The sequence below is a fragment of the Tursiops truncatus genome, chromosome 19 (assembly GCF_011762595.2).
Source record: "Tursiops truncatus isolate mTurTru1 chromosome 19, mTurTru1.mat.Y, whole genome shotgun sequence".
Lineage (NCBI taxonomy): Eukaryota > Metazoa > Chordata > Mammalia > Artiodactyla > Delphinidae > Tursiops > Tursiops truncatus.
This window is the reverse complement of record NC_047052.1, coordinates 53,129,297-53,156,345: the sequence shown is the minus strand read 5'-3', so window position 1 is coordinate 53,156,345 and position 27,049 is coordinate 53,129,297. Positions and strand designations below refer to the sequence as shown.

Below are 27,049 nucleotides of genomic sequence, written 5' to 3'. Positions count from 1 at the left end.
CATCCTCTCACTAAATTAGCTTGAGTGTAGAGATGCCACTTAAAGATAATCCGACTACCTCAATGGTCTCTCTAGGGAACCATGAGCTTTCTCTATTCTGATCACCACAATATCCTCAGCTTTTGGAACAGAACCATATACCAAGGATGTATTTGACAAATACTCTGTGAAAGACCAAACTGACTCAGTCTAAGGCCGTTGTTTCATTAGTCCATCTGCATAATATAAACTTCTGAAAGTTTAAGGAAGACATCCCAGTTTCAGATTCATTGTTCACCTTGGCCTGGGGAAACTGAATTGATATATACACGCCCCATATCCCACCAATCCAATATTAGCCCTCTGGTGATTTTTCCTCCATAGCAACCTTCCAGAAACAAATTATATGTTTTAAAAATTCACCTCCTTATTTCCTCCACTTAGTTGAACACAGGCTTCCTTCATTTATTTAACTGACACAACAGAGCAACTGACGTTTGTGTGTTTGGGTTAACATCAGATTATGCCTCTGTATCAAGGCATATATGTAATTGGATGAGTAGGTCACGTGCTCCCAGTCTCAGCATTTATACAGTTTCTCTCAGTGTATACTTTTCAGCCACCATATGAACTAGAAATTTTCACTCAACCATTTTCCTCAGAGAATGTCTTAATTTTTTCCCTACTGGTTTTCTGTGACATAAAATAAAATATAATTGACCACTGAAGGCACAACCACATTCACTGCATTCATAAGGGTTCTCTCCTGTGCCAACCCTCTGCTTTCTCCTGCGGGTGCACATCTGGCCACAGGCTGTCCCACTATGACTACATTCCTGTTTGCTAGGAGCCCACTGATGTTGACTGATGTCTGAGGGACCACAGAAGGTACTTGCATTGTCACTGTATTCAGGTTTTTCTCTTGGAGGACAACACTACTCTGTGAGGACCTGTGACCCTCTGAGGGAGGATTTTCCACCTTGACTGAGTGAGTTTTCTGATGTTTATTGAGGACTGACTTCCCTCTGAATGATTTCCCACATTCACTACATCTATAGGGTTTCTCCCCTGTATGGATTCTCTGATGGATAACGAGCTGCGGCTTCTCGATAAAGCCTTTCCCACAATCGCTGCATTCAAAGGGTTTCTCTCCTGTGTGAGTCCTTTGGTGTTTAATGAGACCTGTCTTCTGGGAAAGGGTTTTTCCACATTCCCCGCACACAAAGGGAGTCGTTCCTGTGTGAAATCTCTGGTGTGCTGTGAGGCACGTCTTTTGGCTGAAGCCTTTTCCACATTCATTGCATATATAAGGTTTCTCGCCTGTGTGAATCCGTTGATGCACCATAAGATTTCCCTTCTGGATGAAGCCCTTTCCGCATTCACTGCATATAAATGGTTTCTCCCCAGTATGGGTTTTCTGATGGACACTGAGCCCTGATTTCTTGAGGAAGGCTTTGCCACATTCATTGCATTCATAAGGTTTCTCTCCTGTATGCGTTCTCTGATGTTCAGTGAGCTTGAACTTTCTGAAGAAGGCTTTCCCACATAGATTACATCGATGGGGCTTCTCTCCTGTATGAAGATTCTGGTGATCAGTGAGCCAAGACTTTTTGATGAAAGCTTTCCCACATTCACCACATACATGAGATTTCTTTATTTTTTGAGTCTTCTGATGCTTGATGAATTGGGAATTAGTACTGATGAGTTTTTGGCTTTTGGGGAATTTAATTTCAGTATGAAACCGTTCATTGTCAGCATGGAGACAGGATCTGACTTCTCCAGTAAACTCAGCAGGGCTCTTTATTTCATAGCTCCTGCTCTTGGAAAGTAAAGTTAAATTTGATTTCATACTTTTTCCATGTAAGTCAAACATACCATGATTTTGCCTGAACAGAAAATGAGTTCTGCTCCGATGAACAGAATATTCCAGTGGGTTCTGTTCATGCCATTGTTCTAGTCTCTTCTCCATGCTCTCATTTTGTAAGTGCTCCAGCAGGTGATTATCAACTTTCCAGACTTCTAGGAAAGAGAAGAAGAATGAATTCCTCCATCTTTCAGATTTGGAATAAAGGTATTTTTAAAAATACTTTGATGTGAGGTGTCTTTTTAGTGATGACCCTATGGTATGAATGTTAATAAAACTCCATGTTTAATGATCTTTATACATTGGAAAAAAACAGTCATAATGAATAAATACAGATTTGGTTACTTTCTAAATACTGTAAAATACGAGCAATTTCCTGTGAGCAGGAGACCACAGGTTGCAGGGCCACCTCATCCAAACTGGGGAGGGATGGACTCATTCATTCCACAGATCCTTACTGATCACCTCTGTGTACCAGGAATGGTGCTAGTGTTGGGGATTCGCAAACATACTCCTCGTGTTCAAGGAGCCTACACTGTAGGTGGGTAAAACCACTTTACAGGGCAGAGATAGACACAAGGAAAACAGCTGCAGGTTGGAAAACCTGGCGGGAAGGAACGATGGAGAGGAAGAGAGGTGGAGGAAACCAGGGCTCATTCTGGAGGAAGACAGGCCTCCCCAAGGATCCATTGTGCTGGTCTGCATGAGGGGAATGAAGAATATGACACAGCAGAAAAAGAAAGAAAGAAAAAACTAGAAGACAAAAAAAAAAAAAAGAAAAAAAAAAAGAAAAGAAAATGACGCAGTAGAGAACTCCAAGCACATTTAACTTACAATGCGCACCTCAGAGAGATCCATTATGCAACTTAATTCCATCACGGCACGTTTCACCCCCTAGACATATTATTTATTTTCAATTTTGATTAAATTGATGTCTCGTCCTCTTAGAATGAAAGCTCTCGGTCTATTTGTTTTTTCAACTACTGTTACCTTCCAGCTTACACTAGACTATCAAAAAAAATAATTCATAGAGGAATGAATCAAGGAAGCAATCACACGTATGGAACAGATTGGGAGGTTTAGGAAAGAAGATGGAAATCTCTGTGTGAACAAGATGATATGTCATGGTGATCACTAAAAGAAGAATTTTTGTGTCATGTGACAGGTAACATGGTTACCTAGGACTTTTTTTTTTGGCTGTGCCACATGGCACATGGGATCTTAGCTCCCCGAACAGGGATTGAACCCACGCGCCCTGCAGTGGAAGTGTGGAGTCTTAACCATTGGGCTGCCAGGGAAGTCCCTACCTGGGACTTAATGTTATCAGAAGATGAGGGGAAAGAAATGAAAGCTTTCAGGAAGTGAATACAATGGTAAGGTCTACAGTGAACAAGAAGAAAGTTCAAAATCAGTAAATACACAAAGGAATTAATTCAAAGTAGCCAAGAGTTACGGTCTGGTTGAGGCTGGAACTGAGAATGTAGGATGTTAAAATAACTTTCCTGGTTAAAAATTCATCATGAACAGCAGACCCCTTAACAGAAGAGAGCTCTGCAGGTGGGGGACATTTGAGGTAATGCCTGAATGGCCAGGATGGAGGATGCACAGGAGTAAGGCAAAACCTAAACTTCTAGGGTTTCCTGGGAGGGAAGATGATCTTAGGTCCTTGCAGTTACTGGGAACTCAGGAGAGCTGCCATCAAGATAAGTTACATAGAAGCCAAGTCTGTGGTGGAGCACACTGGGGAGAGATGAATTTGGGAGTCTTCTCCAGTGACCCTAAGGAGCTTAGCTTATTACGATGAAGAAAACTTTGAAGGTTAAAAGGTCATTGGAGAAAATGGAAAACAAAATCTTTGGAGAACCTCAGAGCGGGAATAAGGCACAGTGAAGACCAGTCTACTTTGGGGCCCGACATCCAAGATGGGGTGGATGTGACAAAGGAAATCACCATTACTCGTGGAGCAGAAAGGCGCAGTAGTCAGAAGACAGTGAGGAATTCAAAGTTTTCTCTTTGGAGAGAGGCCTTGGAAGGTGGAATTTCATAGAAAACGAGGTAGAAGTGTACGAAGAAGAAGGAAAAGATATGAGAATCCTAGGGAAAAGAAAACTATGTAAACAAAAATCAAGATGGGGCTAAAATAAAGAAGAAACAGATCTCGGAAAAGACAAGAGTCTTCCCTAAGAAGGGATATATTTTTCTCTAAACTCCTACAAAGAAAAAGAGGTCTGACATCGGGAGAGAGATGCATGGAGGCACTGCTCACCCAGCGTCCAACCCCCTCACAGCTGTGACTCTTCTCTGACCAACTACAGTGTGATTTCCACGCCTGTCACCTTGCTGGTCTCTCACTCACCTGAATGGGTTCGACAGTGGATTTCATCTTCCATCATCCATGGTTCTCCGTGATCCAACTTGGAGAGTATGTCTGGTTTGCTGGCTTGAAAACCTATCCGTGGGAAATGACAGCAGATTTAGACCCACTGAATTGGGCTTGGGATCCGTGAAGACAGCAGAGTGTTACATTTGAGGACAAAACAATGTTACAACCTACAAGGTAAAGGCTTTTCTCTCAGGAGAAGGGAGAATATACCCACGTATCTGGGTAAGGGGCTAAGAATCTATTGCTTCAGAGCATCACAGACACTCCAGAGCTTTCAGAAGCTGAGAAAGGAAAGGCCACTGATTGGGGACCCTCTAAGGGACTCAGGGGAGCCGTCCTCACCCACGGACAGCAGGTTGCTATAGTTCTCCAGCATCACGTCCCGGTACAGGTCCTTCTGAGGAGGGGCCAGGAACTGCCACTCCTCCCACGTGAAGTCCACGGCCACATCGTCAAATGTCAGGGTCTCCTGGAATAACAGTGGTGTTTAATGAAGTGATGTCCTTTTGATGATATGGAAGAAATGTTAAAGTTTTTCTGCTCATTTCCACTTTATAGGCTGCATCGAGATATCTAGCAGGGTTTTTATTTTAATAAACCACTGAAGAAGCAAATGTCTAATAAAATATTCTCTAATTGTGTAGTCAGCCACCCATCCATTTATCCAATTAGAAGTTTCTATAACGTGTAGAAGTTAAATCTTCTTGTTAAGCTAGAAACACCACATTCTCATATATATATATATATATATATGAAAAGAAAGGGAAAAGAAAACTCTGCAAACAAAAATCAAGATGGGGGTAAAATAAAGAAGAAACAGATCCCAGAAAAGAAAAGAGTCTTCCCTAAGAAGGGATATATTTTTCTCTAAACTCCTACAAAGAAAAAGAGGTCTGACATATATATATATATGAATGACAGACAAAAGATACACATATTTATACTTTACAGAATAATGGAAGTGATTTTTTACAGGCCTCTACAAATCCATCAGGGAACAAAGGAAAGAATAAAACAGAACAAGAGTCACCTGGGCCTTGATCATTTTCTTCGGTTTTCTGAAAACAGCTGGCAACAGGGAGGTTCTGTCGCTGTGTCTTCTGGATCTGCTCTAAATTCTGTTCTGTCTTCAATCAAGTGTGTCCCAAGAAATGCTGATACCAAATCCTGTAACTTCTTCCTCCTTCTACTGATTCTTTTGCTCCTAGAGAGTCAGGACCTGTGGGTTGAGGAGAAAATTCAAACTGAGGGTACATTTCTTCTGGGCTCAGATGCTAACGCTGCTTCTGGGCGCTCACCTTAGCCCAATGTCCACAGCATTGCTGAGTGTCCCCAGAAGACTGTTGCCCCAGACGACTTTATTCCTCTGCCCAAAAAGCCTAAGATTCTGACTGTGGTGGGGGTATTCCTTTATTTCGTGAAGTTGAAGTGCGGTGACTGTCAGAGGGAATGAGGGAAAAGAGAATCATCCCAGCAGCAGGCCTCAGGAGCAGCAGACTCTCAGGCAGCTCAATTATACAAAAGGGACCGTATGGGAGGAGAGGCGCTGGGCACTGCTTTCCTTTAAACCGTGTGCGCTCAGGAACCTCCTCAAGCGTTTTTATACACCCTGTGAGTACACACACTTCAGTTTAAAAACCAATGTACTGGGCAAACCAGAAGCAATGTCTTGTAAGCAATAATGGTAATATCTTAGGAGGTTTTAAATACATAAAAAACTAAAATACAAAATAACAGTGCATAAATTAGAAGGTGGTAAATGAAGTTGAGGTGCTCTAAGACTACTGTATTGTCAGAGGAAAGTGCAGAAGTACTAATTAACGTAAGAATTTGACAAAGAATAATTACATGTGATGTGTAATCTCTAGTGTCGTAATGAACACTAATAATTTTCTTAAAGTACATAATTTGCAGTGCTACCAGAAGAGGGAAATGTAATAACAAGAAACTCATCCAGAAGAAGGTACGATTCTGACACCAATTTGAATATGTGTGTTTTTTGAACACACCACCAAGCAATGCTACAACACTGGCTGGGTGTCCTACAGTTTATCTCAATTCGGTCGCTATGTACCTGGAGATAATATCATATCCCACCGGTTGAAGGCTCAGTCCTATGAGACTGGCTTTTACCTCCTACTTCATGTGCAAACACAAGTCCAGATTGTCACGTGTACTTCTAAGCAACCAGCCACAGATGGCAGGTTCCAATGACCCCCCTCCTTGGGTTGATTAATTTGCTAGAGCAGGGAATTCCCTGGTGGTCCAGTGGTTAGGACTCCGTGCTTCCACTGCAGGGGGCATGGATTTGATCCCTGGTCGGGGAACTAAGATCCCACATGCCGCGCAGCATGACCTAAAAAACAAACAAAAAAACGAAACACAAAACAAAAACCAAAAATTTTCCAGAACGGTTCACAGAACTCAGAGAAACATTTTAGTTATTATATTTACTTATTATAAAAGGATGTAACTCAGGAACAGCCAGATGGAAGAGATGCCTAGGGCAGGGTATGTGTGTAAGGGCAAGGAGTGACCCCTATAGGAGCGTCACTCTCCCTGCATCTCCACATGTTCACCAAGCCAGAAGCAATTTCACTCTGAGAATACATCTAAGAAATATATCCCTCCAAAAATATGGGCATATTTGAACCAGCAGACACGCTCAATAATTTCCATAGCACCATTACTCATAATAAACCAAAATGCAAACAACACAAGTTTAATAAATACTAGGAAAACCCAAATATTCAAACAATGGAATGCTGTGGAAAAACTACAGTCTTTGCACAGCTTTCAAGCTAAGAATGACTTTTTTGTTTTTAAAGGACTGTAAAACAAAAATAAAGAAGTATATGTGAGAGAACTGTGGCTTACAAATCCTAAAATATTTACTGTGTGGATATTTATATATTTGTCTGACCCTTGTTACAGAGGGGAAGAAAAAGTACACCTACGTGCAAAAACGTGAATACTTCTCAGAAATACTGAGCCTGACATAAAAAATGCATGATGTGGAGAAAACTCTAATTTGAAAAGATACATGCACCCCAATGTTCATAGCAGCACTATTTACAATAGCCAAGACGTGGATGCAACCCAAGTGTCCATCAATAGATGAATGGAGGGCTTCCCTGGTGGCGCAGTGGTTGAGAGTCCGCCTGCCGATGCAGGGGACACGGGTTCGTGCCCCAGTCCGGGAAGATCCCACATGCCGTGGAGCGGCTAGGCCCGTGAGCCATGGCCGCTGCGCCTGCGCGTCCAGAGCCTGTGCTCTGCAACGGGAGAGGCCACAACAGTGAGAGGCCCACGTACCGCAAAAAAAAAAAAAAAAAGATGAATGGATAAAGAAGATGTGGTATGTATACATACAATGGAATATTACTCAGCCATAAAAAGAAGGAAATAACGCCATCTGCAGCAACATGGATGGACTTAGAGATTATCATATTAAGTGAAGTAAGTCAGAAAAAGACAACTATCATATGATATCACGTATATGTGCAATCTAAAAAACTGATATAAATGAACTTATTTACAAAACAGAAATAGACTCACAGACATAGAGAACAAACTTATGGTTACCAGAGGGGATGGGGGGTGGGTAGATAAATTAACAGTTTGGGATGAACATGTACACACTACTGTGTATAAAAGAGACAAACAATAAGGACCTACTGCATAGCACAGGGAATTATACTCAATGTCTTATAACCTATAATGGAAAAGAATCTGAAAAAGATTCTGTATAACTGAATCACTTGGCTGTACACCTGAAGCTAACACACACTGTAAATCAACTACACTTCAGTTTTGGGGTTTTTTTCCTCTTTTTTTTTTTTTTTTTTTTTTTGCGGTACGCGGGCCTCTCACTGTTGTGGCCTCTCCCATTGCGGAGCACAGGCTCCGGACACGCAGGCTCAGCGGCCATGGCTCACGGGCCCAGCCGCTCCGCGGCATGTGGGTTCTTCCCGGACCGGGGTACGAACCCGTGTCCCCTGCATCGGTAGGCGGACTCTCAACCACTGCGCCACCAGGGAAGCCCTACACTCAGTTTTTAAAAATGCATGATGTATAATTACATTGAAACACAGTTGAAAATACGCAAAACTAAATAAACCATAATGATGAGGAATGAATGATTGTTATAACACCATAAAGAAAAGTCTGAAAGTGCTTGCTAATAGAGAAGATGGTATTCACCTTCGGGTGTGAGGATGTAACATAATTGGGAAGAGGTTCACAGAACACCACTGGGGTGCTGGCAATGCTCTGTTTTCGATGTAGGTTATGTCTGTATATATGTATATATTCCTCTTTTTTTTTTTTTTTGGCCATGCTGTGTGGCATGTGAGATCTTAGTTCCATAACCAGGGATTGAACCTTCGCCCCCTGCAGTAGAAGCGCAGAGTCTTAACCACTGGACCGCCAGGAAAGTCCCTATATTTATATATTCCTTTTATACTGACTCATTTGTAGAGCTTTTAATTTAACAAAGAAATGGAAGAGCTCAAAAATACTAAAAGCCTGTTGTTTGAAAAGACCAATAATATATAAATATTTAGAGTCAAAACAGAAAGTGCAAATAAAGGACAGAAGGAATTAATGGGAGGGACTTCCATGGTGGTCCAGTGGTTAAGACTCTGCACTTCCACTGCAGGGGGCACGGGTTTGATCCCTGGTCGGGGAACTAAGATCCCACATGCTACACGTGGGCAAAAAAAAAAAAAAAAAAAAGAAAGAAAAGAAAAAGAAAAAGGAATTAATGGGAGTTATGACTCAGATAAAATACAGATTTTTTTTTTTGCCTGAAAGAATACTATGAATACCTTCCTGTCATTAAATTTAAAATACTAGATTTACCCTCTTGAAAACATGTTGACTTCAGAAAATATAGCAAGTGAATTTATAAGTAAGCAACAAGACAAAAATGTCCATTACCACCCCACTTTTCAATTTTGTATTGCAGAGTTGAGCCAATGCATTGAAATAAGAATAAGGTAACATTAGAAAATAGGGCAGAAAATTTTCATCAGTATCGTTATCAACACGAAAAAAGAGATTCAAGGCATTACTTATTTAAAAGAGAAAATGCTCCCCCAGAAACCCCAAAGCAGATTTTTACATACACAGTTGGCTAGAAATGCCCCATATACATAAGCTCATTTCTTAGTACTAATTCAATCACTAGCAATGGGAACTCGAACCACATGACTGACTAAGACCAACCGGGACTTACTAATAAACTGGGATATAGGTCACCATGCCATAGGGATATATAATTAAACAAAATGGAGATTCTGTTAGCAAAGAACAAAGTGTTCATGTATGTCAGGGAAGCAAGTAACGGTGCTGTTACAATATATCAATATTAGAAGGTGAGTGCAGGTGTTGGCAAACATTTTCTGCAAAGAGAACAGACACAGATTTTCAAATTTGCAGGCCAAAATGTCTCTGTCACGACTATATTCTGCCTTTGCTGTGCGAAAGCATCAGAGACGATACAAAACAGATTGAAATTGCTGGTTTAGTCTCTCAGTCTGTAATCAACTCCTTGATTAAAAGCTAAAAGCCCAGGATAAACAACAAGGCCCTACTGTATAGCACAGGGATGTTCAATATCCTGTGATAAATCATAATGGAAAAGAATACGAAAAGGAATGTACATATATGTATAACTGAATCACTTTGCTGTACAGTAGAAATTAACACAACATTGTAAATCAACTATACTTCAATAAAATGTATTAAAAAAGAAAAAAAAACCCACACAAAAAAGCTGAAAACCAGATGGTCTCGAAATACTGCCCTGGGCTGTACCATCTTCCCTCCCAGCAGCCGAAGTTGGAACCTCAACCCAAAAACTACTGCCAGGGGTCCTCGGCGTCCAAAGCATCAACCCTCACAGCCTCTCTGTACCACAGACACTGACTACACACTTCCTTATTAATCTGAAATCTGGGCCAGACACCCTCATATGATGACCATCCAGCCAGGCCCCAACACCACTGAGCCCCAAATTAAATCGCCAGCCTGAACCCGACACTGCGATCATCGTCAATGCCACACGTAAGCCCTGCAAGCGGAGTGATCTGCAGAACCGCAAGCCCTGACAGCTGGAAGAGCAATGATCTCTACAGAAGCTAATCGTACTGACTCCCAGGACACTCCCCAACATAAACCATAGACAAAACCCGCGTCCGGTTCCCTTCAAGTACCTCAAAGCAGGTACTCTCCTGGTTCGCGTTAAATACATCCACCTCCGCACTTCTACCCTCCCCCTCTGCCATCCGGCAAAAATCTCATGGGTCCAGATTGCACCAAGTCCACGCGTCACCCTTGGGCGAAACAAAAGCACCACTGTGACACACACACAAAAAAATCCAGGGACAAAACCACACACTAACCTGATTTCCCCAACCTACAAGGAGCCTAAACGTCGTACTTCTGTGAACTGCTTTGACGTCTAGACCTGTCCGGCTCCGTCTACGGCAGCCGAAGTGGATATGCGGTGTTTGAGGAAACGAGACGACCGGATTTCCGGGATTTCCTAGAGAGGCAATATGTCCGCGCCCAGCTCTCCGCGGCCCCAGGGGGAGGCCATGTTGGGACACCTGACGTACAGAAAGCCAAGGGGCGGGTTTGGGTACCAGGAGCCAGGGATGGCCGGGAAGGTGAGAAGCCAGTGAAATTATCTAATTTCCTGGTACTCCGACTCCTGCAGAAAATAGGTAAATTTTCAGTCTCAAGCTTCGCGAGGCAAAAATGATGCAAGGCTAAGTTGCTTTCAGCAGGCTAGGCAGACAAGTAATACGGCCGCGGCGTGTATTATCTACTTTGTATTAAAAAAAAAAAAAAGTTTCCAAACGGACAAGTATGAGTTGTTGGCATGGCAGCGGAGAACGCACTCCTAGAAAGGGAAAAGATAATAACCTCCGGTAAACGGACGCCACGGAAAGCTTCTGACCGGAAAATAGTTTGTAGAAAGTTGTTTTTAATAACAGAAAAAGGGCTTCCCTGGTGGCGCAGTGGTTGAGAGTCCGCCTGCCGATGCAGGGGACACGGGTTCGTGCCCCGGTCTGGGAAGATCACACATGCCGCGGAGCGGCTGGGCCCGTGAGCCATGGCCGCTGAGCCTGCGCGTCCAGAGCCTGTGCTCCGCAACGGGAGAGGCCACAACAGTGAGAGGCCCACGTACCGCAAAAAAGAAAAAAAAAAACAAAACAGAAAAAGATTCCCAGAAGCTGGTACAGTACAGGGCTGGCTAGTAACGAGAGAAAAGAGCGGCTGGGGCTAATCTAAGTTGTGATGGGGGGCGGCGGGGGCGGGGGGCACTTAGGAAAAGGCCACTAGCAGTGAGGCCATTCAAGGTCTCTAGTCGCTGGGAAAAGCACAACCTGTGGGTGGTGATGAGGACAGTAATCCAAGATTTAGGGCAAAGAACGTCAAAATTAGGTGTGCATAAGGCCATAGTTAAAAATGCAGTCCTGGATTCCAGCCTTATTAGGAGGTCGGGGACTTGGCTGGGAAATTTGCAATAAGTTTCTCAGAGAATCTGAGGCAGAAAGCCTGTCATATACAATCATTAGAAACAGTCCTGGAATGTTCTCTGGTTACCAATATTATGATGGGTGACTCCCCTCAGTACTTCAGTCTTGGCTCAAATTATATAGAGAAAAGCTTGGGGGGAGGGCCTCCCCCATTATTACCAATACATTACTATAAATTACCATTACTAGGCTCTATTTTTCTTCATAGGACTTATCACTTACTGACATATAATCCATTGACTCTCTCCCTCATATTATAAGGTCCTTAAAGGCTGTTCCCTTGCCTCTGTTGTTCATTGATGTATCTTCAGTGTGGAATACAGCATCTCACACAGTGTTGGTGCTTTAAAATACATCTGAAGGAGGGAACTACCCAATAATCCAGCGTTTCAGATTGAATTCTGAGCCGGCCACAACATGGCAAATTTCCATTTCCTTTCCTATTAACAAGACCCAACTATTTATAACTAGAATAGTTAGGATAACTACAGGATAGTTAGGAGATTAAGGAAAAGTACTCTGGCTAGTGAGAGGCCAAGAGCCCCACTCCCAGAAGAGGGAGAAAGAATAATGAAAACACATCTCAATTCAGCAGGTAACAGTGCAGCTGGAGTTTTTTTAATGGTGGCAGCTCTCAAGAGTGATAGTCCTGTGGACAAAGGTTCTTCTCCACAACATCCTTTAAGAATGTCACCTCCCGGGCTTCCCTGGTGGCGCAGTGGTTGAGAGTCCGCTTGCCGATGCAGGGGACGCGGGTTCTTGCCCGGTCCGGGAAGATCCCATATGGCGCGGAGCGGCTAGGCCCGTGAGCCATGGCCGCTGAGCCTGCGCGTCCGGAGCCTGTGCTCCGCAATGGGAGAGGCCACAACAGTGAAAGGCCCGCGTACCGCAAAAAAAAAAGAATGTCACCTCCCATCTCCTATTTTCTCCTCCATTCTTAGAGACTAAGATTCCTATCCTTTGTATTCTGAGGATCCTTTTTCCTTTTTTGCTTTGCCCAGTTTATATTGTTATTGGGTCTCTAATCACATACAATTTGGGGAAGACAGCTGTGTTCTTTAGGACTGCCTTCCAATGGCTCATTCCCTTCAGTGACAGAACACTCTGATTAGTCCACTAGCTCATTCATTCACTTTCCAAATCAATAGATAATTGGTTTTTATTTTTCTGTGCTGGGAAATATAAAATCATGTAAACCAGGGCTCTCCAGTAGAACTTTCTAGGATGATGGAAATGATGACAGATTTCTCAGTATATACTTTTCGGCCACATAGTCAGCTACAAAGTTTTGCTCATTGTCTGTGCTGTCCAATGTGGTACCCACTAGTTACATTGTGACCACCTGAAATGTGGTTTAGTGCAACTGAGGAACAGACTGTTGTTAAAACTTTAACATTTAAATAGCAAAATCAAGGGATTTTTAATCTACTGGGGGGATAAGACTTGGGCATTAAAAAAATAACTTGTATCCTGAAGTGCTTAAAGTCCGTTAAGAGTACCCCTTGCCGTCCCTCAAAATAATATACAACTTAAACAAGAAATTATCATAACCCCTTGAACCAATACTCCATATCTGCTAAGGACTGAATGTTTATGCCTCCCAAAATTCATATTTGGAGGCTTAATCCAAAATATGACGGTATTCAAAGGGGAAATGTGGGGGGGTGGGAGGGATAAATCAGGAGCTTGGGATGAACATACACACACTACTATAAATAAGATAGATAACCAACAAGGACCTATTGTATAGCACAGGGAACTCTACTCAATATTCTGTGACAACTTATAGAAGAAAAGAATCTAAAAAAGAATGAATATATGTATAACTGAATCACTTTGCTGTACACCTGAAACTAACACAGCATTGTAAATCAACTATACTCCAATAAAATTAAAATATTAAAAACAAAACCCAAAATATGATGGTATTAAGAAGTGGGGCCTTTGAGAGGTGACTGGTTCAAGAGGGTGGAGCCCTCATGACTGGATTAGTGCCTTTATAAAAGACATCCCAGACAGCTCCTTTGCCCTTTCCCCTATGTGAGGATACAGTGGGATGACTGTCTTCTATGAACCAGGAACCCTCATTAGATACCGAATCTGCTGGCACCTTAATCTGGGACTTTGTAGCTTCCAGAACTGTGAGAAATAAATTTCTGTTTTTATAAGCTACCCAGGCTATGGTATTCTCTTATAGTAACCAGAAGGGACTAAGAAAATGTCTATTTCACCTTGTGTACCTATTTACATCCTCTTATTAGATTACCTGGTGTGTAAAGGTACCACTTAAAGATAATCCAGTTACCTCAAAGCTCTCTCCAGGAGATCATGGGCTTTTTCGGGTTTGGTCACCACTGTATCCTCAGCTCCTAGAACAGGACCCAGTAAAAAGGAAGTATTCGAAAAATACTCAGTAGATGAACAAAATGACTCAATCTGAGACTCAATCAAACTGGCTCAATCTATTTGCACAATGTAAATTTCTCAGAGTTTAAGATAGACATCCCAGTTTTCAATTAATGCTTCACCTTGGCCTTCCAGAAACTGAATTGATATATACACGCCCAGTATCCCACCAATCCAATATTAGCCCTGTTGTGTTTTTTTTTTCATAGCAACCTTCCACATACAAATTATATGTTTAAAAACTTCAACTATTTTCTCCACTTAGTTGAACTCAGCCTTCTTTCATTCATTCGACTGACACAACAGAGCAATTGATGTGTATGTATTTGGGTTAACATCAGATTATGTCTCTGTATCAATGCATGTATCTAATTGGATGGGTACATCATGCGTTCCCAGTCTCAGCATTTATACAATTTCTCTCAGTATATACTTTTTCAGCCACCATATAAGCTAAAATTTTTTGCTCAATAATTTATATCTTTTTCACATAGTATGTCTCTGAGTTTTTTTTCTACTGGTTTTCTGTGACATAAAATAAGATGTAATTGACCACTGAAGGCACGACTACATTCAATGCATTCATAAGGGTTCTCTCCTGTGCAAAACCTCTGTTATCTCCTGTGGGTGCACATCTGGCCACAGGTTGTCCCACTATGACTACATTCCTATTTGCTAGGAGTTCACTTATGTTTACTGATGTCTGAGGGGCCACTGAAGGCACCTGCATAGTCACTGAGTTTACAGGGGTTTTCTCCTGCATAACATCACTAGTCTGTGAGGAGTTGTGACTCTCTGAGGGATGATTTTCCACCTTGGCTGAATCTCCACGTTTCTCTCTTGTGTGTATTATCTTATGTTTAACAAGGCAAGACATGTAGGCAAAAGCTTTCCCACACTCATTGCAGATATAGGGTCTCTCTCCTGTATGAGTTCTTTGATGAACAATGAGCTTTTGCTTTGTAGTGAAGGCTTTCCCACATTCACTGCATTCAAAGGGTTTCTCTCCTGTGTGAATTCTTTGATGTTTAATGAGACCCGACTTCTGGGAACAGGATTTTCCACATTCATTGCACACAAAAGGAGTCTTTCCTGTGTGAAATCTCTGATGTGCAATGAGGCAAGTCTTCTGGATGAAGCCTTTTCCACATTCATTGCATATGTAAGGTTTCTCGCCTGTGTGAATTCGCTGATGTACAATGAGATTTCCCTTCTGGATGAAGCCTTTCCCACAGTCACTGCATATATACGGTTTCTCTCCGGTATGGGTTTTCTGATGTATATTGAGCCGTGATTTCTTGAGGAAGGCTTTGCCACATTCAGTGCATTCATAAGGTTTCTCTCCTGTATGTGTTCTCTGATGTTCAGTGAGCATGAACTTTCTAGAGAATGCTTTCCCACACATGTTACATCGATGGGGCTTCTCTCCTGTATGAATTATCTGGTGATCAGTGAGCCAAGACTTTTTGATGAAAGCTTTCCCACATTCACCACATACATGAGGCTTCTCTATTTTTTGGGTTTTCTGATGCTTGCTGAATTGGGTCTTAGAGCTGATGGGTTTTTGGCTTTCGGGAGATTTAATTTCAGTATGAAATTGTTCATTGTCAGCATGGAGATAGGATTTCCCATCGCCAGGAAACTCAGCAGGGATCTTTATTTCATAGCTCCTGCTCTGGGGAAGTAAAGTTAAATCTGATTTCATACTTTTTCCATGTAAGTCAAACACATCATGATTTTGCCTGAACAGAAAATGAGTTCTGCTCTGATGAACAAAATATTCCAGTGGGTTCTGTTCATGCCATTGTTCTAGTCTCTTCTCCATGCTCTCATTTTGTAAGTGCTCCAGTAGGTGATCATCAACTTTCCAGATTTCTAGGAAAGAGAAGAACAATGAATTTCTTAAAAATACCTTGATGCAGGGCTTCCCTGGTGGTGCAGTGGTTAAGAATCCTCCTGCCAACGCAGGGGACACAGGTTCAATTCCTGGTCCGGGAAGATCCCATATGCCGCGGAGCAGCTAAGCCCATGCGCCACAACTACCAAGCCTGCGCTCTGGAACCTGCGAGCCACAACTACTGAGCCCATGGGCCACAATTGCTGAAGGCTGTGCACCTATAACCCATGCTCTGCAGCAAGAGAAGACACTGTAAATGAACAAAAACCAAATATAAGAAGCCCTCACACTGCAATGAAGAGTAGCCCCCGCTAGCCGCAACTAGAGAAAGCCCACACACAGCAACAAAGACCCAACACAGCCAAAAATTAATTAATTAATTAAAAAAAAAAACCTTGATGCGAGGAGTCGTTTTAGTGATGTTCCTATTATATAAGTGTAAATAAAATTCCATGTTTAATGTTCCCTGCACATTGGAACAAACAATACAAACCAACCAAAAGGTAAACGTAGTTTGTGTAAAACACAGGGTTGGACAATTCAAAATGAATAAATATAGATTTGAATACTTTCTAAATACTAACCTTGCAAAACATGGAGAGACTGTAAAATACAAGCAATTTCCTGTGAGCAGGAGACCACAGGTTGCAGGGCCACCTCATCCAAACTGGGGAGGGATGGACTCATTCATTCCACAGATCCTTACTGATCACCTCTGTGTACCAGGAACGGTGCTAGTGTTGGGGATTCGCAAACGTACTCCTCGTGTTCACGGAGCCCATACTATAGGTGGGTAAAACCACTTTACAGGGCAGAGATAGACACAAGGAAAACAGCTGCAGGTTGGAAAACCTGGTGGGAAGGAGCAATGGAGAGGGAGAGAGGTGGAGGAAACCAGGGCTCATTTTGGAGGGAGACAGGCCTCCCCATGGATCCATTGTTGTGGTCTCCATGAGGGGAATGAAGAAAATGACACAGCACAGAACTCCAAGCACATCTAACTTACAATCTCCAAAACAGAACTGGTTTCCCAGGCTAGGTCTCCTCCACCTCCGGCACAGTCACTGCCAACTCCACTCTTCTCCTTCACCATGACAAAACTCCTCAGCATTTGTTTCTCTCGCTCACACACAATATCCAGCACAATGATCAATCCTGCCTGGCCTCCTTTAAGATACACCCAGAAAGGGACAGGCACCCACTCCTTCCACCCTCACGAAGCCAATCACTCTCTCTCACACCACAGCTGTAGCCTCCTCCCTGGCTTTCTTGTCCCTCCCCTGCCAGTGCCTGTCTATTTTCTACACATTAGCCAAACGGAACCTTTTAGCACCAATTATATCACATCAAGCCTCCTCTACTCAAAACTCCCTAATCTTTTCTCATCTCATTATGAATAAAATCAAGGTCTTGACATAGACAACAAACTATGGTTACCAAAGGGGAAAGGTGGGGGGAAGGGATAAACTAGGAATTTGGGAGTAACATATACACACTACGACATATAAAATAGATAAACAACAAGGACCTACTGTACAGCACAGGGAACGATAGTCAATATTTTGTAATAACCTATAAAGGAAAAGAATCTGAAAAAGAATATAGATAGATCGACAGATAGCTGAATTGCTTTGCTGTACACCTGAAACAAACATAACATTGTAAATCAACTATACTCCAATAAAAAATAAATTAATTTCTTAAAAAATCAAGGTCTTGATGTATCCTTGAAAGGCCCTTACGTGACCTGCTCCCCAGCCCCCAGCCTCTACCCCACTGACCCTATGTCTCCAGTCATGCTCTCTATGTTCCATCCAAACAGGCTTCCGAAAGTTCTTCAGACATGCTCTTGCTTCAAGCCTTTGAAATTTCCAGGTTTATTTTGGAACACTCCTCACCCAGGGAAACTACTGCTTGCATCCCTCATCGACCTGCTCAACTCACCTTAACAAACAAGATTTTAGGGAGGGATGGATTGGGAGTCTGGGATTAGCAGATGCAAACTATTACATACAGAATGGATAAACCACAAGGTCCTACCGTATAGCACAGGGAACTATATTCAATATCCTGTGATAGGGACTTCCCTGATGGCGCAGTGGTTAAGAATCCGCCTGCCAATGCAGGGGACACGGGTTCGAGCCCTGGTCCGGGAAGACCCCCACATGCCACGGACCAACTAAGCCTGTAAGCCACAACTACTGAGCCTGCGCTCTAGAGCCCGCGAGACACAACTACTGAAGCCTGCGCGCCTAGAGCCCGAGCTCCTCAACAAGAGAAGCCACTGCAATGAGAAGCCTGTGCACTGCAATGAAGAGTAGCCCCTGCTCGCTGCAATAGAGAAAGCCCGCGTACAGCAACCAAAACCCAACACAGCCAAAAATAAAAATTAAAATTAAAAAATTAAATAAATTAATAAAAAAAGAAATTAATACAAATCAACCATACTTCAATTTAAAAAAAAAATCAAGACTTCTTATTCCTAAAGCACAGGGCCAAGTCCAAGCACTCATGATGTAGTCATGCTGCTTTACATCCCTGAAAGTAATTTTGACCCCAAAACCTTAACATCAACCTTCATCTGTTTTTTCCGCTCAGCCCATATTTATTTAAATGTCAACTCTCATTTGCCCTCTATAAGCAGCATATCCAGAATCCAACCAACACTCACCCCTCCACCCATGCTGCAGTCAACCATTCTCCCTGTCACCATGTTTTTTGCAATAGCCTGCTACAAGGCTTTCCTGCTTGCCCCCTGCCCACTATGGTCTGCTTTCTACACAGAAGCCAAAGGGATTTCTTGAAAAATGTAAATTATTTCATGTCATTCCAGTACTCAAGAACTCCTCGTGTTTTCTCATCTTATTAGGAATAAAATCTCGATTTCTTGAAATTGAGTACATGACCAACCTTATCCACCACCCCCCGCTCCTGCCTGTCCCCACTGCTACTGCCTCTTCGGCTTATTCCCATCACGTTCCTGAAAGCACACTCTGCTCTGTCCACATGGGCTCCTTAATGTCTCTTAAACTCATTCGTGGCGTGGCCTTTTAAGTTTGCTAGCCGCTGTACTTGGAAAACTCCTAACCCGGCAGCCTACTAACTTCCCGCATTTCTTGGCTCAGAGGCACCTTACCTGAGAGGTGTTCCCTGCCTAAAAGAGGAGCCCCAGCATCTACTCTTCCATAATGCTGACTAAAGTTTTACCACAGCACTTTTCACTCCCTAGGTATATTATTTGTTTATTGTTATCAATTCCTTACCTCCTTTCTCATAGACTAAAAACTCGTGATCATTTGTATACTTTTTTCCACTGCTCTTACCTTCCAGCATGCACTAGGCAATCAGAAAATACAGAGGAATGAAAAAAAGAAAAGAAAAAAGATTTTGAAAAATAGAGGAATGAATCAAAGAAGCAATTACATGTATGGAACACATTGGGGAGAATTTAGGAAAGAAGATGGAAATCTATCTCTTTCTGAGCAAGATGATATCATATCATGGAGATCATGGAAAGAAGAATTTTAACTGCCAGAAAATGTGGTTAGTGGAGACTAAATGTCATCAGGATCCAGTGGGAAGAAAAATGAAAATTTTAGGGAAATGAAGACAATAGTAATGTCAACAATCAACGAGAAGAAAGTTCAAAATCAGTAAATACACAAAGGAATTAATAATTCAAAGTAGGCAAGAGTTATGATTGTGTTGAGGTTGGAACTGAGAACACAGGATGTTAAACTAACATTTCTAGTTAAAAATTCATCATGGGGCTTCCCTGGTGGCGCAGTGGTTGAGAGTCCGCCTGCCGATGCAGGGGACGCAGGTTCGTGCCCCGGTCCGGGAGGATCCCACATGCCGCGGAGCGGCTGGGCCGCTGAGCCTGCGCGTCCGGAGCCTGTGCTCCGCAACGGGAGAGGCCACAACAGTGAGAGGCCCGCGTACCACAAAAAAAAAAAAAAAAAAATTCATCATGAGCAGCAGATCCCTTAACAGAAGAGAGCTCTGCTGGTGGGGAACATGTGAGGTAATGCCTGAATGGCCAGGATGGAGGATGCACAGGAATAAGGGAGAACCTAAACCTCTAGGGTTTCCTGGGAGGGAAGATTATCTTAGGTCCTTGCAGCTACTGGAAACTCAGGAGAGCTGCCATTGAGATGAGTAAATTATATAGAAGCCAAGTCTGTGGTGGAGAACATGGGGGAGAGATCAATTTGGGAGTCTTCTCCAGGGAACCGAAGGAGTTTATTAGCTTGTTAGAATGAAGAAAACTTGGAAGGTTAGGAGATCATTGAGTAAAATGCAAAACAAAACCTTTGGAAAACCTCAGAGCGGGGACAAGGCACAGTGAAGACCAGTTTACTTTGGGGCTCGGCATCCAAGATGGGGTGGATGTGAGGAAGGAAATCAACATTACCAGTGGGACAGAAAGGTGCAGTAACCAGAAGACATTGAGGAATTCAAAAGTTTTCTCTTTGGAGAGAGGCCTTGGAAGGTGGAATTTCATAGAAAAGGAGGTGGAAGTGTATGAAGAAGAAGGAAAAGATATGAGAATCCGGGGACTTCCCTGGTGGTGCATTGGTTAAGGATCTGCCTGCCAATGCAGGGAACACGGGTTCGAGCCCCAGTCCGAGAAGATCCCACATGCCACAGAGCAACTAAGACCGTGCGCCACAACTACTGAGCCTGTGCTCTAGAGCCCGCGAACCACAACTACTGAGTCTGTGTGCCACAACTACTGAAGCCCACGTGCCTAGAGCCCGTGCTCCGCAACAAGAGAAGCTGAATGAGAAGCACATGCACTGCAACGAAGAGTAACCCCCACTCGCCGCAACTAGAGAAACCCTGCATGAAGCAACGAAGCATAGCTCCCACTTGCCGCAACTAGAGAAACCCTGCATGCAGCAACGAAGATCCAGTGCAGCCAAAAAATAAATAAGTTTATTTAAAAAAAAAAGATATGAGAACCCTAGGAAAAAGAAAACTATGCAAACAAAAAACAACATGGGGGTAAAATAAAGAAGAAACAAATCCCAGAAAAGATAGAATCTTCCCTAAGATGGGATACATTTTTCTCTAAACTCCTACAAAGAAAAAGAGGTCTGGCACCGGGATTTCCACGGCCTGTCACCTTGCTGGTCTCTCACTCACCTGAACGGGTTTGACAGTGGATTTCATCTTCCATCATCCATGGTTCTCCTTGACCCAACTTGGACAGTACATTTGGTTTGCTGGCTTGAAAACCTATTCATGGAAAATGATACAAGATTTAGACGCAGTGAATGGCGCATGGGGTCGATGAAAACCACAGAATCCTACCTCTGAGGACAATACGGTTTTCACATTTTGAAGGAAAAACACACCCCTCTGTGAGTCCTCTCCTGTCAATCCTTCTACTTCACTTCTGACACCAGATATGTGGGTTTTCCACACATCAAGGAATTCTGCAACACCAACTGACACTGACGGGGTGTCCTCCGATTTAATTCAATTCTGACACTATCTACCTGGTGATAGGGTCAGATAATACAGGTTAGGGGTACACTCCCATAAGACTTCGGCTCCGCTCCTGCATTTCTGGCACCAACTGTAAATTCAGGCTGTTTCCTGGGCTTCTGATCAACCATGAATAGATCAGAAGTTCCCATGACTCCCTTTCTCAGGTTCGATTAATTCACTAGAGCAGCAGACAGAAATCAAGAAGACAGTTTACTTACTAGGTCACCAGTTTATTATAAAAGGATACACAGGGAGCTCAGCTCAGTGCTCTGTGATGACCTATATGTGTGGTGGGGAAGGGGGGGAGGTCCAAGAGGGAAGGGATATAGGTATACACAGTGCTGATTCACTTCATTGTACAGCAGAAACTAACACAACATTGTAAAGCAATTCTACTACAATAAAAAAATAAATAAAAATTAAAAACTTAAAAATAAATCAATAAAAAAATAAAAGGATACAACTCAGGAACAGCCAGATGGAAGAGAATACAGTACAAGGCCTGTGGGAAAGGCCACAGAGCTTCCATGCTCTCTGGGGGCACCCCTCCCCTGGCACCGCCAAGTGGCCACCAATCTGAAAGTTCTCCGAGCCTTTCCCTGTGGGGTTTCATGGAGGCTTCACTATATAGCCATGACGGATTAAATCATGAGGCTTTGAAATATTTCCAGACATTGTCAAATGTCCCCTGGGAACCAAATTGGCCCCAGTTGAGAACCACTGACTTAATGGGGGAGAGAGCTGGAAAATGGTAACTGCACAGAGAAGATGGGTGTGACAAGAGACCCTCACAGCTGCTGCTGAATTTTTAAATTATAAATGACTGATTGTTTAGTAGAAACTCTATATGTTGCAGCAGATATGGAAATTATTCATTATTGTAGTTAAAATGGTACAAGCTGTGGTCATTGTGTTGATCATTTTTAAAGCATTGCTGTTTGCAGTATGCATATACAGGTATGCAGAGAAGAATCAAACTCCTCTGACCAAGGACTTATTAAACTATGTTCTAATTGTCAAAAAAACAAAAAAACATCGGGCTTTGGTGATTATGATTTAATCTCCAGCCATTTGTTCTCCCCAGAGGTGGGGTGGAGGCGGGACTGAAATTTGCAACCCTCTAAATCATGGGTGGTGAGCTCAGCGACCAGCCCGCAATCTTAGGTTATCGAGTGGCCTTCCCAAAATCACCTCATTAACATAAACTCACATGCCGTGGTAAGGGTCCCTTATATTAGTAACAAAAGACACCCATTTCTCCTTTACCCTCTTATAACTTAGGAAATTCCATGGATTTTAGGAGCTCTGTGCCAGAATTGGGGATGAAGACCAAATATATATATTTCTTAATATAAATCACAGCATTATACACAGCTACAAAATAGAGGCGTTTCTCTCAAGAGAAAGGAGAATATACCCACTTCTCTTGGGCCAGAGACAGGACCGAGAATCTACTGCTTCAGAGAATCACAGACAATCCAAAGCTTTCAGAAGCTGAGAAAGGAAACCCCACTGACTGGGGACCCTCTCAGGGACCCAGGGGAGCCGTCCTCACCCACGGAGAGCAGGTTGCTATAGTTCTCCAGCATCACATCCCGATACAGGTCCTTCTGAGGAGGGGCCAGGAGCTGCCACTCCTCCCATGTGAAGTCCACTGCCACATCCTCAAATGTCAGGGTTTCCTGTAATAACAGTGGTGTTTAATGAACTGATCTCTTTTTGATGATATGGAAGAAATGTTAAAGTTTGTCTTCTCATTTCCACTTTATAGGCTAGATCTGTATATCTAGACACATGGAAGAAGCAAAAGCCTAATAAAATACTAGGATTCAATTAACTGTAATTGTGTAGTCAGTCATCCATCCATTTATCATTAGCCATTTCTTTCTTTTTTTTTTTTTTTTTTGGCCGCGTCGCGTGGCTTGTGGGATCTTATTTCCCCAACCAGGGATTGAACCTGTGCTCCCTACAGTAGAAGCACAGAGTCTTAACCACTGGACCACCAGTGAAGTCTCTCATAGACGTTTCTATAATATGTAGAAGTTAAATCATCTTGTTAACCTAGAAAACACCACATTCATACATATATATGTATGGGACAAACATATATGCCAGTGGAATCGGGATGACTGTGTCTTTAGAGCCAGTCAATCAGAATCTTCTGGGAAGCGACTCAAGAAGCCAGAATTATGAGAAACTAAATGTTTAATAAGCATGTTTAAAGTGTATGAAGAAGAAACTTATTTTTTGATATGTGTACTTTGTTATGATTTCAGCCTTTAAATATATTAAGTCAGTTGTGTAATGAACAAAAATAAATGCAATATATTGATTTTGGCAGGAAATAAACTGCCAGGAATTCCCTGGCAGTCCAGTAGTTAGGACTCCACACTTCCACTGCAGCGGGTACCAGTTCCAACCCTGGTCAGGGAACTAAGATCTGCAAGCCATGTGGTGTGGGGAAAAAAAAGAAACAAAAGAAAAGAAAACTGTAGATTAAGAATTCAGATTTGGGGACTTCCCTGGTGGCACAGTGGTTAAGAATCTGCCTGTCAATGCAGGGAACACAGGTTCGAGCCCTGGTCCGGGAAGATCCCACATGCTGCGGAGCAGCTAAGCCTGTGTGCCACAACTACTGAGCCTGCACTCTAGAGCCCGCTAGCCACAACTACTGAGCCTGCGTGCCACAACTACTGCAGCCCGTGCACCTAGAGCCCGTGCTCCGCAACAGAGAAGCCACCGCAATGAGAAGCCCGCGTGCAGCAACGAAGACCCAACGCAGCCAAAAATAAATACATAAATAAATAAATCAATTAATTAAAAAGAAAGAATTCGGATTCGAACATGGAAATCAAGAGTCAGACATACTGCAAAGCCTGAGAAAACAGTAACCATAGAACTGCTCTCCCTTCAGACACTGGTTGCAATTTCTGGGGTCCCTTGGATCACCCTCACTTCAGAAGCAGGCTACAAAGACACCCAGGGTCCTCAAGACACCCTTACATGCAATAATTACCTAGAATGACTCAGACAACTAACAAACCCATTCGGGAACAAAGGAAAGAATAAAACAAACCAAAAGTCACCTGGGCCTGGATCATTTTCTTCTGTTTTCTGAAAACAGCTGGCAACAAGGAGGCTCTGTCGCTGTGTCTTCTGGATCTGCTCTAAATTCTGTTCTGTCTTCAATCAAGCATGTCCCCAGTAATGCTGATACCAAATCCTGTAACTTCTTCCTCCTTCTACTGATTCTTTTGCTCCTGGGGAGTCAGGACCTGTGGGTTGAGGAGAAAATTCAAGCTGAGGGTACATTTCCTCTAGACCCAGATGCTAACGCTGCTCCTGGGTGCTCACCTTAGCCCAATGCCCACAGCATTGCCGAGTGTCCCATTTTTACCCCAGACGGCTTTATTCCTCTGGCCAAAAAGGCTAAGATTCTGACTGTGGAGCGGGTATTCCTTTATTCCGTGAAGTTGAAGTGGGATGACTGTCAGAGGGAATGAGGGAAACGAGATCCATCCTCGCAGCAGGCCTCAGGAGCAGGAGACTCTCAGGCAGCTCAATTATACAAAAGGGACCGTATGGAAGGAGAGGCGCTGGGCACTGCTTTCCTTTAAACCGTGTGCGCTCAGGAACCTCCTCAAGCGTTTTTATACACCCTGTGAGTACACACACTTCAGTTTGAAAACCAATGTACTGGGCAAACCAGAAGCATTCTCTTATTAAGCAATGATGGTAATACCTTAGGCGGTTTAAGATACATTTTTTAAAAATACACAATATTGTAAATAAATTGGAAACTGGTAAATAAAGTTGAGATGCTTAAGACCCTGTCAGAGAAGAGTGTAAAAGTGCTAATCAACGTAAACATTTGACAAAGAAAGCTTCCATGCTGTATGTAATTTCTAGTGTCATGGTGAAAACTGACAATTGTCTCAAAGTACATAATTTCCAACCTAATGGAAGGGGGAAACAGAATGAGAAGAAATTCATTCAAAACAAGGCAAAAAAAGAGAACTAGTGGGGCAAATACAGTACACTTAGATGACTATATTAAAACAAAACATACTAAGAATTATATTCAGTATAAATAGAACAAGCAATTTAGTTAATTACGCAAAACCCAAAAACATGCTACTCTAGGTGACATGTATGAAACATAATGATATGGAAAGCTAGAGAATAAAAGGTTAGAAAAAGATAAACCATGGAAAGAGTAACCACAGACACTCTGGTGTATTCTCAGACAAAATGGACCAGAAAGCCCAAAAATTACTACAGAGAAAGAAAAATGCTTACTAGTAAGAGGTTCAATTCAGCACATTATAGAAATTTGCAATTTCTATGCACCTAATAATATTGCTTTGAAATATATACAGCAAAAATGGACCCAAAAAACCAAGAAGAAATAAATCCAGACTAACGGTTGAAGACTTAACACGCGTATCCCATTAACTGACAGAACAAATAGGTCACCAACAAACAAAATTTATAAACAAAATCATTTTGAAGAATATAAAAAATATATGATAAGTAGGAATACTGACAAAAATTTTAACAGACTTAAATAAATGGAATGATGAACTATGAATACGATTCAGAAAACCAAGCATTTTAAAGACGTCATGTCAACCCATGCACCTATGGTCAATTAATCTATGACAAAGGAGGCAAGAATATATAATGGAAAAAAGACAGTCTTTCAATAAGTGGTGCTGGGAAAACTAGATACTACATGTAGAAGAATGAAATTAGAACATTCTCTAACACCATACACAAAAATGAACTCAAAATGGATCAAAGACCTAAATGTAAGGCCGGACACTATAAAACTCTTAGAGGAAAATACAGGCAGCACACTCTGTCATAAATTGCAGCAATATATTTTTTGATCCACCTCCTAGAGTAATGAAAATAAAAACAAAAATAAACAAATGGGACCTAGTAAGACTTAAAAGTGTCTGCACAGCAAAGGAAGCCATAATCAAAAAGAAAAGACAATCCACAGAATGGGAGAAAATATCTGCAAACCAAGTGACCAACAACGGATTAACCTCCAAAATATACAAACAGCTCATGCAGCTCTATGTCAAAAAAAAAAAAACCCCAAACAACATAATCAAAAAATGGGCAGGGGCTTCCCTGGTGGCACAGTGGTTGAGAGTCCGCCTGCCGAAGCAGGGGACATGGGTTCGTGCCCTGGTCCAGGAAGATCTCACATGCCACAGAGCGGCTAGGCCCGTGAGCTATGGCCGCTGACCCTGCGAGTCCGGAGCCTGTGCTCCACAACGGGAGAGGCCACAACAGTGAGAGGCCCGCGTACCGCAAAAAAAAAAAAAAAAAAAAAAAGGCAGAATGGAACTTCCCTGGTGGTGCAGTGGTTAAGAATACACCTGCCAGTTTAGGGGACACAGGTTTGATCCCTGGTCTGGGAAGATCCCACGTGCTGCGGAGCAACTAAGCCCGTGCACCAG

General features: G+C 42.6%; 1 protein-coding gene across 1 annotated transcript; it reads right to left on the bottom strand.

Annotated features, from left to right (window-relative positions):
• Window positions 1–419: 419 nt before the first annotated feature.
• On the bottom strand, window positions 420–25,008 carry LOC109548672 (uncharacterized). The gene is made up of 9 exons (XM_073795670.1): window positions 24,662–25,008; window positions 23,131–23,257; window positions 21,228–21,320; window positions 14,699–16,057; window positions 5,525–5,663; window positions 5,257–5,284; window positions 4,569–4,695; window positions 4,200–4,292; window positions 420–1,998 (listed from the first exon to the last, which is right to left on the bottom strand). Exons 1-9 carry the CDS (start codon window positions 24,674–24,676, stop codon window positions 662–664), a joined length of 3,318 nt encoding a protein of 1,105 aa, XP_073651771.1. The 5' UTR covers window positions 24,677–25,008; the 3' UTR covers window positions 420–661.
• Window positions 25,009–27,049: the final 2,041 nt, after the last annotated feature.